Source organism: Mustela erminea, chromosome 9 (genome assembly GCF_009829155.1).
Source record: "Mustela erminea isolate mMusErm1 chromosome 9, mMusErm1.Pri, whole genome shotgun sequence".
Taxonomy (NCBI): Eukaryota; Metazoa; Chordata; class Mammalia; order Carnivora; family Mustelidae; genus Mustela; species Mustela erminea.
In genome coordinates this window covers 13,476,393-13,492,253 of record NC_045622.1, presented here as the reverse complement: position 1 = coordinate 13,492,253, position 15,861 = coordinate 13,476,393, and the positions used below count along the sequence as shown (strand labels likewise).

General features: G+C 41.4%; 1 protein-coding gene across 4 annotated transcripts in view; it reads right to left on the bottom strand.

Annotated features, from left to right (window-relative positions):
* Nucleotides 1-339: 339 nt before the first annotated feature.
* RNF214 (ring finger protein 214) overlaps nucleotides 340-15,861 on the bottom strand; it is a 44,777-nt gene continuing 29,255 nt past the window's right edge. For all 4 annotated transcript variants that reach the window (XM_032356492.1, XM_032356490.1, XM_032356491.1 and 1 more), the window contains 9 exons: nucleotides 4,631-4,727; nucleotides 4,331-4,419; nucleotides 3,688-3,778; nucleotides 3,388-3,486; nucleotides 2,785-3,161; nucleotides 2,519-2,651; nucleotides 2,220-2,324; nucleotides 1,857-1,952; nucleotides 340-965 (listed from right to left, as the gene is read on the bottom strand). In XM_032356492.1, the coding sequence (XP_032212383.1) occupies nucleotides 900-965; nucleotides 1,857-1,952; nucleotides 2,220-2,324; nucleotides 2,519-2,651; nucleotides 2,785-3,161; nucleotides 3,388-3,486; nucleotides 3,688-3,778; nucleotides 4,331-4,419; nucleotides 4,631-4,727 (1,153 nt within the window). In that variant the 3' untranslated portion in view covers nucleotides 340-899. The remainder of the gene's footprint in view (nucleotides 966-1,856; nucleotides 1,953-2,219; nucleotides 2,325-2,518; nucleotides 2,652-2,784; nucleotides 3,162-3,387; nucleotides 3,487-3,687; nucleotides 3,779-4,330; nucleotides 4,420-4,630; nucleotides 4,728-15,861) is intronic.

Below are 15,861 nucleotides of genomic sequence, written 5' to 3'. Positions count from 1 at the left end.
ACTGCCTTAACCTTCAGTGGGGAGGGGGACTAGCTGACCAGGAGACCAGAAGTGAAGGGGAAGAGGTGAGGCCTTCACAAGGTTGGTCCGTCAGAGCTTGATCGGAAGCCAAGTCAGTGGCAGCAAGGGATGGCTTGGCCCAGGAAAGATCTGTGGGCTGTGCTAGTTTCTAAAGAGAGGACTACCCAGGAAGTCAGATGGACAGAAGTTTTCGGGACGCATGGGGGAAATGGGACCCAGTTATGTTGTTATTCTTGGACTGTGAATTTGCTGATGTAAAACGGAATACTCTGTAAACCTAATGTCTATGTGCAAATAATGAGCGTTAACACAGTAAAATATTCAATGGAAATTCAAACTATTAGGGTTACATTTTCTTTTTCTCCATCGGTCTCATTTTATCCATTTGGCGTCGAGTGGCTAGAACAACACTGGGGCTTCCATGGGCTTTCGGTAAGCAAGGCATCTGGTTGGACAGCGGGTGAGCACCAGGGTTCAAATCTGCATACATGAGCCTTAAGAAAATGAACTAGAGGCTGAGCCAAATCAAAGCAGGATGGCCTTAGAGCAACAGCAGCTTCCTAGATGGTTTTTATATTGTACTTGAGAACAGCCCTAGGCAAGAATATTGTAATTTCAAGGGCAAACTAAACATCAGGCTACGATCTGCATCCCTCGAAGGAACTGCAAGGGGAGGGGGAGAGACCATTTCTGCATAATATACATACTTTCATTTACGAACATTTGAATACAGACTTTCTATACACACATTACCTATATAATAAAAATGTACATGGCATGAGTATAGGTCACTGTATAAATATAGAGTTTTAGAAATCTTGAACCCGCGCTTCCTGTTCACATCAGTTTCTCCTCTTCTTCCTCCCCAGTCAGGTCCGTCATTTAAGAGTTGGACAAAAGGGACAAGTGTCATTTGTGTTGGTCTGGGCCCAGAATTTGATACACTGGAAAGGAAGAAAGACATATCTCAGGTTTATCTGTAAAGATGAGGAAAGGAGGGGAGAGCGTGCCACCGAGGTTCACTAGGGCTGAGGAAGGCATGACTATGTCAGACAGCCTCTTTCCATGGGGACCAGATGGGCTATTTCATTGGCTCTTACCCCCAAAAGACTCTTCAAAGCAGGGGAATCTATTCTTTTTACAGGGACCATTAACAATTAGCTAAGAATGGTATGGCACTGCTTTGTGTCGGAGACCTGCAGTGGACATCCCCTTCTTGTGATCCATTTAGGCTGAGAAATGCTCCCATCTCCAGATACCACCACCCTCAAATCTTATTCAGGATTCTCCCCTAAGAATTTAGACGTAAATTCAGTTGCTGGCTCTCGGAAAATAAAAAAGAACAAAAGAAAACAGTAAAGAAGGAATCATCCCTGCTGCTAGGAGACTTAACTCTGTCTGGTAACATAATCCACCATAGGAATAACCTGTCAGTCTGTGAAGATCATCCCCAACAGGCAGACCTCCAAGCTGTTCTGTTAATGGATTTACTAATCTCACATTCAGGTTCCCTATTCCATCCTTGTCTAAGCAGCCTCCTGAAAATGCTATATTTGAAACAATGTTTAGATACTTAGGTCTTATTGTCAGTGTTCCAAGAAAGTAACCTATCAGTGCTCTAGGACGTGCTGCTCACCCAGTCCCCTAAAGAGAATGGGGGGAGAGGAAGCTGGGAGATCCTAGCTGCCAGCATTCTGAATTCTGTTGACTATTAAAGCCACAACCTACTGAAAACCTCATGCTGAGATATTAATGATGAGTATCAACACAGCAACATGTTTGAGGAAAAACTCAGCAAAGAAGGAGTGGCAAGGAAGAAGGTCCGCAGCACCCACCTCCTTGTGTAGCACGTGGGTACAAGCCATTGGGTGCAGCTCGCTGGGCTGGACAAGCTTCTGGCACATTAGACACAGCTTACAGGTGGCTGGAGCCTACAGGACAGAGGAGGGACAGCCATAGAGTAAGGAACCTCTGGGTCTCCTTGCCTCTTCTGCCCATGATGCTAAAAGAGTTTATACCAAAAGAAAGAGAAGTTCAAATACAGATTATTGCTGGAAGCACCTGCGTTTTCTCAGCTGGGGCGGCCAACAGCCCAGCTGATGAGAGGGCAGTTTTTCCCTGCACTCCACCTGTAAACCTGGTCCCTCCTCACCCCCTAGCTTCTCCACATCCCAGTTTTCAAAGAAAAAGAGCCTTACATGTGAAGACCTTCCAGGATACGAAACTTGGGCAGAAGGCAAGAACATTGGGGTACTGATTTGGGTCAGCGGAGCAGGGAACAAGGCCCGGATGCGACCGAGGGGCTGTGGGCAGAAATATTGTCAGAGTAAGGAGAGAGAGTCTGAGCAACAGAGCAGGTAACAAAAAGAAATCATTTTCTTTCCTACTCCAACAAAGGAAGACAGCAGGCTAGAGACCCCTGGATGCAGTGCTGTGTGTCACCCCCAGTTCTTCCGAAACCTGCCTCTCCCCAACCTGAGCAGGTCTGAGTTCCCACCTGAGTACTGGCCGCCACCCGCTCGTGTTCAGCCAGGCGGGCTGCTACCAACTGGATCAGCTCCTCCATGGTCAGGCCTGCCATGGTGGTCCGTGCGGTCTTGATTTGCTGAAGAATGTTGGTCATCTGGGCCCTAAGAAGCCGTATGTTGAAGGAGACAGATTCTACGCTGTCCTTGTGGGAAATACCCAGGAAACCTCCCCTATTTTCAACCACAGACATTTCTCTGACACATTTTTTTAAAATTAGTCCTGAAAGATACTTACTTATTGCATTGGGGGAAGCGAGTCAGTAGCTTCTCCAGGATCTTCTCCAGTTTGTCTACTGGTTGGGGCCGGGGAGTTTCAGTAGAAGCCTTAACACCACCCAAGCCTGGGGGAGGCGGGATGGAGGCAGCAGGGGGCATGTGTGGACCGTGGGGGCCAACGAGGGAACCCAAGCCAGGGCTACTTCTCCCATGGGAGCCAGGAAGGGGCGGGGAAGGCTGGCTGGGCTGGGAAAGGGCAGGGTTTAGGATTGGGAAAGACAAGGAGCGGGGATCTGCGCTGGGCATCACCATGGGCACTGTGACCTGCCCAATGGAGAAGGGCATCCGAGGAGGCAGAGAGGGATTCGGCTGAAACACCTGAAGCATGAAGTCTGTCTATAGAGCGGGAGAGGTGAAGGACAAGAGAGAAAGGATGAAAATGAAAGTTTAGGAATCTGGAGCAGAAATCAGTGAGTAATTCTTAGGCCAGATAATACCAATAATAATGTTATAATAAATAATACCAGTAGTAAAACCAATCTCTTCACAAAAGGAGCAAGTAGAAGACTCTGGCTGTGCCATCAGCACAGAAAGGCAGACTGCCCCACGCCAGCCCTCTCACCTCTGATGGGGGTGGAGGCAAAGTGGGCGTAGGGATTTGAGGAAGGCTGCTCAGCTTGGCTCCGTTCCTCACCAACTGGATATGACTGTTAAACTGGTCCTAGAAAGAGAGCCAGGAGCAGATTACCCTTTCTGCTGAGCTGAGTAAGCTGCCCGAGAAAGAGGGCATCGTCCGGTGTCGGGAGAGCAAAGGCAGGGGTGGGGCAGGCCCTCAGTGACAATGTACAAGGTCCCTCCCAGTCACCAGAGGTATAAGCACTGACTGAACCGTGACACAAAGGTCACACAGTACAACACTTACCCGAACATTCTTTTTCATCATCCGAACTCCGTTCAGCCTTGTCTCCCACTCCTGTTTGGAACGAACTGTCTCCAGTGTTGGGGGGGTTGACCTTTCAAGAAACCAACAGGAATTCAGAGAATTAGAGCAAGGCCAGCTCCTGGCTCTCGGAGCTAGCAGGACAGTGGCTGGTCAACCAGGGGCAGGAAGAGGCCAGGGTTCGTGCGCTTCACTCTAAGTCAGGCATCTTTAACGCCAATTCTTAGAGAAAGAGGACCAACCACAGAGAGAGGGCTTTGGTCTGCCTGGAAATGCCACAGGGGTCCTCTAGATTCCATGGCAGAAAGAGGAGAAATGACTATGAGAAACAAATCTCCAAAGATACTTGTTACGCTTTGACACCGTGAAGAGATACTGTTTATGCATTTATGCAGTTGGAACCAATACAATCAAAAATACAAAACTGTAAGATACGGGAAGAGAAATCACTAAACCATGGCTGTTGTGCAGACAGAGGTGGCCCTGGAATTCCTGTGAAGACAGAGTAAGTGCCAGACTAGCAAGCCTCGGGTTTCAGAAAACTAACCAAACCAAACCAAACCAAACCACCGAAAAAACGCAAAACTGCAGGACCATTAAAACTCTCTAATGGGGGGGTACTTACTTAAGGTAAGTAAGGTGCAATTCTGCCTCTTTTTCTGCTTCTTCTAGTTTCAATACCAGCAACTCCTTCCGACTCTCTAGTGATAAGATCTAAGGAAACCACATACACACACACACACACACACACACACACACACACATTATTAATTTTACATATACGAAGCTACCTCCAGCTAGTTAAAACAAGTGCTTAGTGGCTGTATGGTATAATACTTGTACAGCTTAGCGGTGTAACACCACACCCAAAGATTATACTATCTGGAAGCCCCAAATCAAGGCTTTCCCACAGAGCTCTTCTCACCTCTGCCTTCCAGGCCCGCTCTGTCTCTTCCATAATGTTCCGATTTATTTCGCCATCCTGATTCTTGAGTCTATCCAGTTCCATTTCCCACACTTCTCTGTAAGGTCAAAAACCAAGAACAAGAGAGGGGAGAAAGACAAGATTGCTCAGGGACATCAAGGCAGAAGTAAAACCTGAAACTGATCTAGCAGGTATATTATAGGAAGTCTTACTCTAAGTATTCATACAGATCAAGACAAAGAATGTTTAAAAGTGGTAATTGCATAAAGGCCCTATATTTGAAAGTAAAAATATGGGGCGCCTGGATGGTAAAGGGTCTGCCTTTACCTCAGGCTGTGGTCCTGGGGTCCCAGGATTGAGCCCTGTGTCGGGCTCCCTGCTCAGTGGGGAATCTGCTTCTCCCTCTCCCGCTGCAGCTCGCCCTGCTTGTGCTTGCTCACTCTCTCACATAAACAAAATCTTTAACAAAAAAGGTAAACATGTTCACATCTCCACTTGCTAAAATAAGGTTGCCCAGAGCAGGAAAGAGTGTACTTAGAACCAAAGCCCACTGCAGGCAGAAAGTTCTATGCTTAGGGAAGGCTCAGAATCATTACGCTATACCTCTTACTTCCCCATTTGTCCTTTAGTACAGGAATGAAGAGTGCAGGACCAAACACAGAGACCCATTTAATACTCAGGTCTAATGCAGCAAGTTCTGACTCACTACTCAGCACACAGACGCTGGCTCACTGATTTTCATATTTGCTTAGCCATAGGAAACATTCTTCAGAAGAAAAAACTGTTCTCTTCACACCTCAGAACTTCCCCTTTCCATCAGCATCCTCTCTTCTCACGCCACCCTCCCAGCCCCATCCCTGCAACGTAACATACACGCACAGGGTCAGGGTGACCAACCGCCCGGTGCACCTGTTCCCAGAGCTCTTGCCGTGGGTGGCAGAGTCAAGCACCGTACTCAGGACTAACGGAACAGAGTCCACAGAAGGAGCTCACTACATGGCACTGGACTGTATCAAGTTTTATGGCTGGAAAGCAAAGGATTACCCAGATCAGTGGAAAGAATATGGAGATGCTGAAATGTTTTCTCTGTATTTTAAAAAGTCAAAAAGAAAAGGAAAAGGTTGGGAAGAGTTGTATCTTGAGAAAAATGTTCCCACTTTTCTGTGGTAAAAGAAACAGGTTCAGTCCCCTTCTTTATTTCAGCAGTAGTCTTACACGCCTTACATGTGACCCTGTCCTTCATGTATCCCTGCTCCCTCTTTCACAGGTAAGGTGACACACACACATTCATTCACAGATTCACCACGAGTCTGCCCTTCTACTGACAAGGTCTATTCACGTAACAGAAATGACCAGGTGGGCATTTTCTTCCTTGATCTCTATGTATTGTCATTTCCAAACCAACCTCCTGCCAAAATAAGAATTCTCTAATGATTCTTCAAAGGTTTATAGGTAACTGTGTTTTCCTGCTATGACACATATTCCTCAAATTAAAAATCACACAAGGAGTCAGAATTCTCTTACCATAAGGACATGTGAAATACGCTATGGAGTCATTCAGTGACCCATTTTGCTTACAGTGGGATAACTACAGAAAAATGGGACAGCTGCCTTCAGTGTTTGATGTTATTCTTGAAGATTATAGATGTCACTGAGCATCTCTTTCATTAAATACATTTGTCAACTATAGATACATATTTCTATAAGAAAAATCCTTCTACCATGTCCATGGGGAGGGGGTCAGTCCACATATTCACATACAGTAATCTTCTCTTTGGGCACTGGCTACATCTACTTTGGGATCCAACGATACAAAAGGAACCAGTAGCAACCACAACAAAAATAGTTAAGGAATTCTTAAACAGTCAAAAATGCTCAGCTTTATCATATGTTAACTAGCCTATAACATATGCATCAGGCCTGCAACTCACACTGGAAAAATAATCAGCTCCCCATGGTAAATGGTCAAAAAAAAATTCTTGGTAGAAGAGAAACCAGTGAGTCTATTTAAACTTCTTAAATGCCTCATCTCATTTCTTCCAAATCCCAGACTTCTGTTATTTTGCATAGCTAGTTTAGGGAACTGATGGCTCAAATAAGTAAATTCTAGCAGGTCGTATAAGTCTGACTTGTAGTTCCCAATTTTTGCATGATTTATAAAATTAATTTTTTGATCATGTAAATAACATAACTTATGAAAATTTTATAAAATACAGAACAGAAAGAGTCTTGTATAGAGGTTCCAATTCTCACTTACTGGCTATATGACCCTAGACAAATTATATAATCGTTCTAGGATTCTTCATCTGAAAAATGAGTAATACCTAGATCATGGGACTGATGGGAAAATTTACTGAGAAAACACCCATGAAGAATTTAATATGGGACCTAGTACGTGGGAAGTATCCAACAAACATCAATTTATGGGTTTTTTTTTAAAAGATATTTATTTATTTATTTATTTGACAGAGTGGGAGAGCACAAGCAGGCAGAGCAGCAGAGGGAGAGGGAGAAGGAGGCTCCCCACTGAGCGGGGATCCTGATGAGGGGCTGTATCCCAGGAACTTGGGATGGTGACCTGAGCCAAAGCCAAAGACTAAGCCACCCAGGCGACCCTGAACAAATGACATTTTAAAAGTATTTTTCAAATTTATCTTCTCACAATTGTAATACAAAGAATCACTTATATACTTCTTTCCAGTCTTTTAAAATAAATATTTATATATTTATCACATATAAGTCCATTATGTGTGCTTTCAAACAGAAACTGTGATCTTTCTCTTACTTTTTCAGCCAAACGTGCTTTTCCATAGTAGTAAGTATTCTTCAAGAATTTGATTTCTAAATAACCATCCATTGTACATATACACTATTATCTATTTGAGTATTAAGTTATTTACAATTTCACAATTATAACTAATACAGCTAACAAGTACAGCTTATAATAAGCTTATTATCATATTATATATTAATATGTTATATAATAATAAGCATTATTATTATTGTTAACACAGGTTAATGATAAAAGTAATGTATCTAGATTTATGAGGAAGCAGTAGTTAAGAGTTTCACAGTAGTTAAGAGCATGGCCTCTGAAGCCGAACTAAGCTCTGAGTTCAAATCCAGACCATATTATTATCTATGTGACCTCTAGCAAGTTACTTAACCTTTCTGTGCCTCATTTTCCTAACATAAAATGGGGATAGCAATAGAGTTTACCTTTCATAGAGCTGTTAGCATACTAAAGGAATTAGTGTATGTAAAACACACAGAACAGTCTCTGGCATATAGGAAGAATTGAGTAAATGTTAGTTCTCTCATTTGGATGGTAGAACATCTTTTTCAGAGAAACCGAAATATATGTATATGAATTTTCCACAAGGCATGGTGGAATTCAGATGATTCTAATAGGCAGAAGCTGATAAATTTCTTGTGAAACACTCTCCATGGTCATAGACAAAGCTAAAAATTAAGATGTTTGTATCCTCAGCCCAAATACCCTCCTTTTTAGAATATATTATACTCTAGGCAAGGCAAAAGGAAACAAAACAAAAACTGTTGAGTAAGTTAATATACAGGGGTGAAAGTTATAAAATCCTTTACTCTGAAACTAACACTAATACAAACCAATACAGGATGCATGAGATCAGACATAAGCAGAAAAATTTACCTCAGGGTTGATTTGCAAACTTATTGTTTATGAGGCTGGAATTCTTCCTTGATTTAATTTAATTCAACAACATCTACCGAGCAGCATCGTGTGCTTGGCACTATGCTAAAACCTGGAGATATAAAGATGCCCAGGTCCTGCCCCAAGAAACTCACAATCTAGACAGTTTGCCAGGCAAATGAAGAGAATGAGGAAACTGGGCAGAACAGACAGCAGGGGCAGAGGCCAAGGAGGAAGAGAGCGCTCGGCTGAGGGAGGTCCAGAAAGTTGCAGACAGTGGACACACGAGTCCAACGCTCAGTGGCGTAGTCTGGGCTGGGGACGCAAATGAGTGTCACAACCCTAAAGACAGTAGTAGTGGGAGCCCTAAGTATGGAAGAATTCATCTAGAGTAGCAGTTTGCAAAGGATAGTCCACAGGCCCCAAAACACTTTGAGGTCCTGGTCTGTAAGGCTGGAACTTATTTCATAATGACACTGAAGTTACTTGCCTCTGTCACTCCCATCCCCTCACGAGTCTACAGTGGATTTTCCTGAGGCTACAGGACACATGACAGTATTGTCAATGATAGCTAATGGAATATATGCTTCTGTACTCCCATGTTTTCTAGCATGCTCTAAAGTAATAGGTTTAGGGCATAATTTAAGGTCTCAATTTTTTTTCCTTGCTCCGTACCTCTGTTGTGCTTTTATTAGCTATCTTTAGTTATACTTGCTATAATCTCTATAATCTCATTAGTGTAAATAATCACTATAAAATTTCCAAGTTCTCCAGCATTCTGGGTGGAAACAAGTACTTTTTGTTAATTTATTTTTGCAATAATTTTTTTTTAATTTTTGAAAATTTTCTCTATTTTTAAGTTAAATCTAAAATGTATTACTTTAGCGGTGCCTGGGTGGCTCAGTCAGTTAAGGGTCTGCCTTCGGTCACAATCTCAGGACCCTGGGATTGAGCCCCATGTCGGGCTCCCTTCTCAGTGGTGAGTTTGCTTCTCCCTCTCCCTCTGCTGTCCCCCACCCCCCACTGCTCATGCGCGCTCTCGCTCTCTTTCAAATAAATAAATAAATAAATAAAAATCTTAAATAAAATATTACTTTGGAATTTAACTTTTTTTCTAAATTAAAAGAAAATGTACTACAAATACCAGATTTTCTTTCCTCTTACATTGAAAAATGAATCATTGGCTCAAAAAAGACAGATTAGAAGACTCACTTTCTCAACCCATAGCTGCAATGTAATACATCTAAAAGATCCTAAAAAAGGCGCAGTGGCCTACAGTTTTCTGACTCATGGAAAGAAAGAATCTACTCCAAAGAAATTGGGCAGAATTATAAATAAGAAACAAAAGTATGACAAAAGCCATCTTTCGCTTGCCTTTACAGACATTCATAATTTACTTTACTTCATCTTAAGCCACAAAACATTTTCTAATTATATTGTGCCAGTTAAGTTATAGTGACATTTCGAGATCAATCATTCAGAATTTAAAGAAAAAGGGCCTATTTTAAATGCAGATGTGATGAAGTCTTTAAAATTCATAAAAATCGTTAAAGCCTTTCAAACCAGAAATGAAAAAGCTGCTGAAGCATCTTACAGGGAAATTACTGTACTTCATTAACCGAAGAAGCACAACCTTGTCCAGCTGACATTGCTATATGCCTGCTGGATAAAAAGTCAGTAAAACAAGTCACGGCAATGTCCCTTTTTAATGACACAGTAACTCATCAAATTAAAGATTCTGCTTCACAGCTGAAGTGAGAGAGTTAAGATCTCATCTGCAGAGCTGTAATTCTGCTTCACAAACGGACAAATCTGCAACTGCAGTTAGATTCGCTATCTTGATTTTATTCATCTAGTACTTGCACCAACTAAGCATCAGACAGAATGTCGTCTGTGAATTCCTGGCAACAAACACAAGTGATGCTCCCATAACCTAAGCTGACTGACCTTTTATTGTCATAGTTTAAGCTTTACTTAAGGATGTCATGATGAAGACATACAAAATAATAATTTAATTAAATCCTGACCTCTAACTACATATTTTTAAAATATTCTGTTTGATAAAATGTTACATGCCCCCAAGTATGTGGTTGTCTCATGGAAAAGCACTTGTGATACCATTTGAATTGTGAGTTGAGCTAGCCTTTTTTTCATGAAACACCATTTTTAGTTAAAAGAACAAATGAGAGACAAACTATGGATATTTGAACTTGAGTATTTGGCAGATATATCCTTGAAAATGAATGAAATACTCTTGCTATTACAAAGAAAACAATTGACAGTATTTATTGCCAACAACCAATTTTGAGCTTTCAAGCAAAAATTAGAATTTTGGAAAATCTATACCAGCCACTGGTAGTTTAAAGGATTCCCCACTACTTACAGACTATTCTGATGAGATCAACAGTGACATAAACAAATAAGATTTCTTAAAGGCTATATGATAAAACATGTCAACACTTAGAAGGTCTGAGTAACTCTAAACCAGTATTATCCAAATTATCAATGCACTGTGTTACCAAATCCACTTTGGAACCCACTTGGAACTGAAGACTTGGCATAAAGATGATTTTAAGCTGAAGACATCTGAGGTTCAACAGATGCAGAAAAAAGCCTTCTGGGAGCTTCCCTTATCTGCCTAAAAAGCAGCAACTTCTGGGAAATAAGGATGTCATAAATTCCTCTTCAGAGCGGATCTACTCCCAGGAGACAGAATGTGAATAAAAACTACCCCAAATCCCTTCTGTAGAGGAGTGTTATGGTTCTGAAAGAGACAGAAAAACCACTCATACCTGTATAGACAAATATTATCACAAACTTTTAATCTATTTGTTCTCCTGAAAAGCCACTTATCTTTTCAAAAAGCCCCTTAAGTCCCCTTTCTCCCCACCTTCCTAAGAAGTCATCTGTTTTCCCATAAGTGCCTTTCTCCCTGCTCCCCTCCACCTACTCAGATGGCAGATAAGCCCCAAATTCCAACCACCTTCTGAGTTACTCATCACTCAACTCTCCCACACATATACAAGTTGTACTTGTAAACTGCTCTCCTGTTAATCTCCCTTTTGTCAATTTAATTGCAGGACTCAGACATTAAACCCAATAGGGCAGAGGGAAGTTTGTCTTCCCTGATACAACACAGTTAAAAAATCCATTCAAAGTATAACTTAAGCCAATGGATTCAACTAACTTTTAAGAAACTATCACCAGTACCATTTTGGGAGACTATCAAAAAAGAATATCCACAATTATCTAAAAAAGGCTACTAAGGGGTGCCTGGGTGGCTCAGTTGGTTAAGTGTCTGACTTCGGTTCAGGTCATGATCTTGGGATCCTTGAATCAAGCCCCACATCAGGCTCCATGCTCAGTGGAGAGTCTGCTTCTCTCTCTCCCTCCGCCCTTCCCCTCACTCATGTGCAATCTCTCTCTTGCTCTCCAATAAAAACTTCAAATAATTTTTTTTAAGATTTTATTTATTTATTTAACAGACAGAGATCACAGTAGGCAGAGAGGCAGGCAGAGAGGGGAAGCAGGCTCCCTGCTGAGCAGAGAGCCCGATGTGGGGCTTGATCCCAGGACCCTGAGATCATGACCCGAGCCGAAGGCAGAGGCTTAACCCACTGAGCCACCCACGCGTCCCTTTAAAGAAATTAAAAAAAAAATTTTTTAAGCTATTAAAATACTCCTCACCTTTCCAACTACCTGTGTGATGACCAGATTTTCTTCACACACTTCAATCAAATCACCATACTGCAATGGATTACTTACAGAAGTAAGATAGGAGAATTAAGCTTCTTCCACTAAAAAAGAGACTTCCAAAAAGGTAAACAATGTTATTCTTCTATTTAAATTGATTTTTGCTCTGGGTTGGGCAAAGAGCTCTTGGGACACAAAATCCACAAGCCACAAGAGAAAAAAAACTGATAAACAGGAAAAATGGACTTCATCAAAACTTAAAATTCTGCGATTCAAAAGGCATCATCACAAAACACAAAGGCAAGTTACAGGCTGGGAGAAAAATATCTGCAAAACACGTATCTGATGAAAGGGCTATATCAAGAACATTCAATAAGAAAACAACATGCTTTTTGTAAATGGGTAAATACTTGAATGGATACTTCATCAAAAAAAATAACGAAGAATGACAGATACAGATAAGGGCGTGAAAAGATGCACAACATCAACAGTCATTATGGAAATGCAAACTAAAACCAGAATGAGATACTATTAAAACACTGAAAACGCCTAGAACTAAAAAGACTCATAATGCCAAGTATTGGTGATGATACGGAATAACGGCAATACTATACACTTGCTGGTGGGAATGCAAAATAGTAAAGCAGCCTTAGAAAACAGTTTGGCAGTTCCATATAAAGTTAAGCAAACATATGGCCCAGCAATTCCACTCCTAAGCATTTACCCAAGAGAAAAAAAACATGGGGTGCCTGGGAGGCTCAGTCCTTAAGAGTATGCCTTCAGCTCAGGTCATGATCTCAGGATCCTGGGCACAAGTCCCACATCAGGCTCCCTGCTCAGCAGGAGGCCTGCTTCTCCTTCTCCCACTCCCCCTTGTGTTCCCTCTCTCGCTATCTCTCTCTGTCAAATAAATAAAATCTTAAAAAAAAAAAAAAAGAAAACATCCACAGAAACACCCGAGTGGCTTTATTTATCATAGATTTAAAAAAGGAAAACAAAACAACTGTCCAACAAGTAGCTAATACATAAACAAATCTGATAAAATTTTACAATGGAATACTACTCAGCATTAAAAAAGGAATGAACTACTGATATATGCAACCATACGGATAAATCACAAAAGCTTTATACTAAACAAAAGGCTATTATGTACTATACGATTCTATTTACATGAAGTTGCAGTTAAGGCAAAACTATGGTGAGAGAAAGTAGATCAGTTGTTGCCAATGGCTCAGGGTAGGGGAGGCAAGGAATTTTGGGGGGTAGTGGAAATATTGTATATCATTTTTCTGCTGGGGTGCTGTGACTGTATTCATCGTTTAAAATCGGTACATTTTATCATATATAAAGTATACCTCCATAAATTGCAGTTAAAAAGAAAAGAATCTGCAAACCCCACTCCAAAGCCACTGCAACCTATTCCCCTTCTTATAGTTATCATTTCTGTTTCTCAGACATCTCATTGTCATTACACCTCTTCTCTCTGTAGGGGTCAACAAATCTTATCAATTCCTACCTCAGAATACCCCCCGCTCAGTTCCTTTGCAATTAGATCAGACCTTCATTTTGTCTGTCTGAAACTCTGTCTTCCTGACACCAGCTGATCGATACTTTAGCCCATCTAATCTGATGTGGACAGAATTATCCTACAAATTAAATCTGGAGAGGTTCCACTTCTAATAAGGACAGAGTTGCTTCTAACAGACCAACATCTTACAGGTCAAAGCCATAAATTCTAAACAAAATGTTAAAAAAAAAAAAAAGCACCTATCTGAAGGCATTAGACAGCAAACAAGAACCAGCCATAAACTGGAGAAGACTTGACACCTGCGAGAAGTGAGTATCACTGTTGTTTCCTGTTTTGTAGTTATTTGCCCAAGGGCCAACCCTAGCCAGCTCTATGCTGATGGCTGAAACTGAGACAGAAATCTTACAGGCTTACCAGCTTGAGAACTGAAGGACAAAATTGAGAACTACTGTAACTGGATGTTGATGTTTAAGCCCAATGTGACATTTTTTTTTTAAGATTTTATTTATTTATTTGACAGAGAGAGATCACAAGTAGACAGGTAGAGAGAGAGGGGGAAGCAGGCTTCTTGCTGAGAAGAGAGCCCAATGCAGGGCTTGATCCTAGGACCCTGAGATCATGACCTGAGCTGAAGGCAGAGGCTTAACCCATGAAGCCACCCAGGTGCCCCGTGACAGAATTTTTTTTTTTTAAAAACCAAGACTAGGGGCACCTGGGTGGCTCCGGGGGTTGAGCCTCTGCCTTTGGTTCGGGTCGTGATCTCAGGGTCCTGGGATCTAGCCCTGGTAGGGCTCTCTGCTCAGTGGGGAGCCTGCCTCCCCCCAACCCTGCTCTCTGCCTGCCTCTCTGCCTACTTGTGATCTCTTTCTCTGTGTGTCAAATAAATTAAAATCTTAAATAAATAAATAAATAAATAAAAATATAAAAACCAAGACTTCTTGAAGAAATAGAACAAAATCCCGAGTCTCTACAAGTCAGTATTCAACCAAAAATTACCAATACACAGAGAAACAGGAAACATGATCCACAGTCAAGAGCAGCAGGTGGCAAACTATGGCCTGTGAGTCAAATTCAGGCCACCACCTTTTTTTATAAGTAACATTTTTGGAAGAACACAATCATGCTCATTTTATTTACTTATTGTGCATGTTTGCTTTCATAGTTATAACAATAGAGCTGAGTAGTTGCCACAGAAACTTATGGTTTGCAAGCCTGGATATTTACTATATGGCAATCAATCTCTCTCCTCTACCCTGAGCCACTGACAATCATTGATCTGTTTTCTCTCACTATAGATCTGTCTATCCTAGAACTTGATGTAAATAGGTAGTATGTACTTTTGATGCTGGTTTCTTATTTAGAATGATCCTTCGTGATTCTAAATCCTAGTCGACCAAAAAAAAGAAATTCAATGGACAAGAACTTCAAGGTCACCAAGATGCTGGAATTAGCAGGTAAGGATTTTATTTATTTATTTATTTTTAAGATTTTTATTTATTTATTTGACAGACAGAGATCACAAGTAGGCAGAAAGGCAGGCAGGGGGTGAGGGGGAGGAGGCTCCTGGCTAAGCAGAGAGCTCGATGCGGGGCTCGATCCCAGGACCCTGAGCTCATGACCTGAGCCGAAACCAAAGGCTTTAACACACTGAGTCACCCAGGCGCCCTGCAGGTAAGGATTTTAAAGCATTTACTTTAACTATGCAAAAGGACAGAAAAAATATGTTCTCAAGAAGTGCATAAGTAAGAATTTTCAGCAGAGGGGCGCCTGGGTGGTTCAGTGGGTTAAAGCCTCTGCCTTCACCTCAGGTCATGATCCCAGCGTCCTGGGGTCGAGCCGTGCATCGGGCTCTCTGCTCAGCAGGGAGCCTGCTTCCTCCCTCTCTCTCTCTGCCTGCCTCTCTGCCTACTTGTGATCTCTGTCTGTCAAATAAATAAATAAAATCTTTTAAAAAAAAAAAAAGAATTTTCAGCAGAGAAACAGAAACTATAAAAAAGAAATAAACTGAAATGACAGAACTGAAAAATACAATACCGGAAGTATGAAATTCATTGCATGGGCTTAACAACAGAATAGAAATGATACAAGAGAGAATAAGTGAACTTGAAGATACATCAATAGAAGTTACCCAATATGAGGAACAGTGTAAACATAGTAAAGAAATGAACAGAGCCTCCAAGAACTATAGGACAATATAAAAGTGACGAACATGTGAAAGCAGAGTCCCAGAAAGAAAGGAGGAAATGGGACAGAAAAAATATATACAAATTATGTCAGAAAATTTCACAAAATTTGATGAAAAACATAACTTTACAGATTAAGAAGCTAAGAAAACCCTAA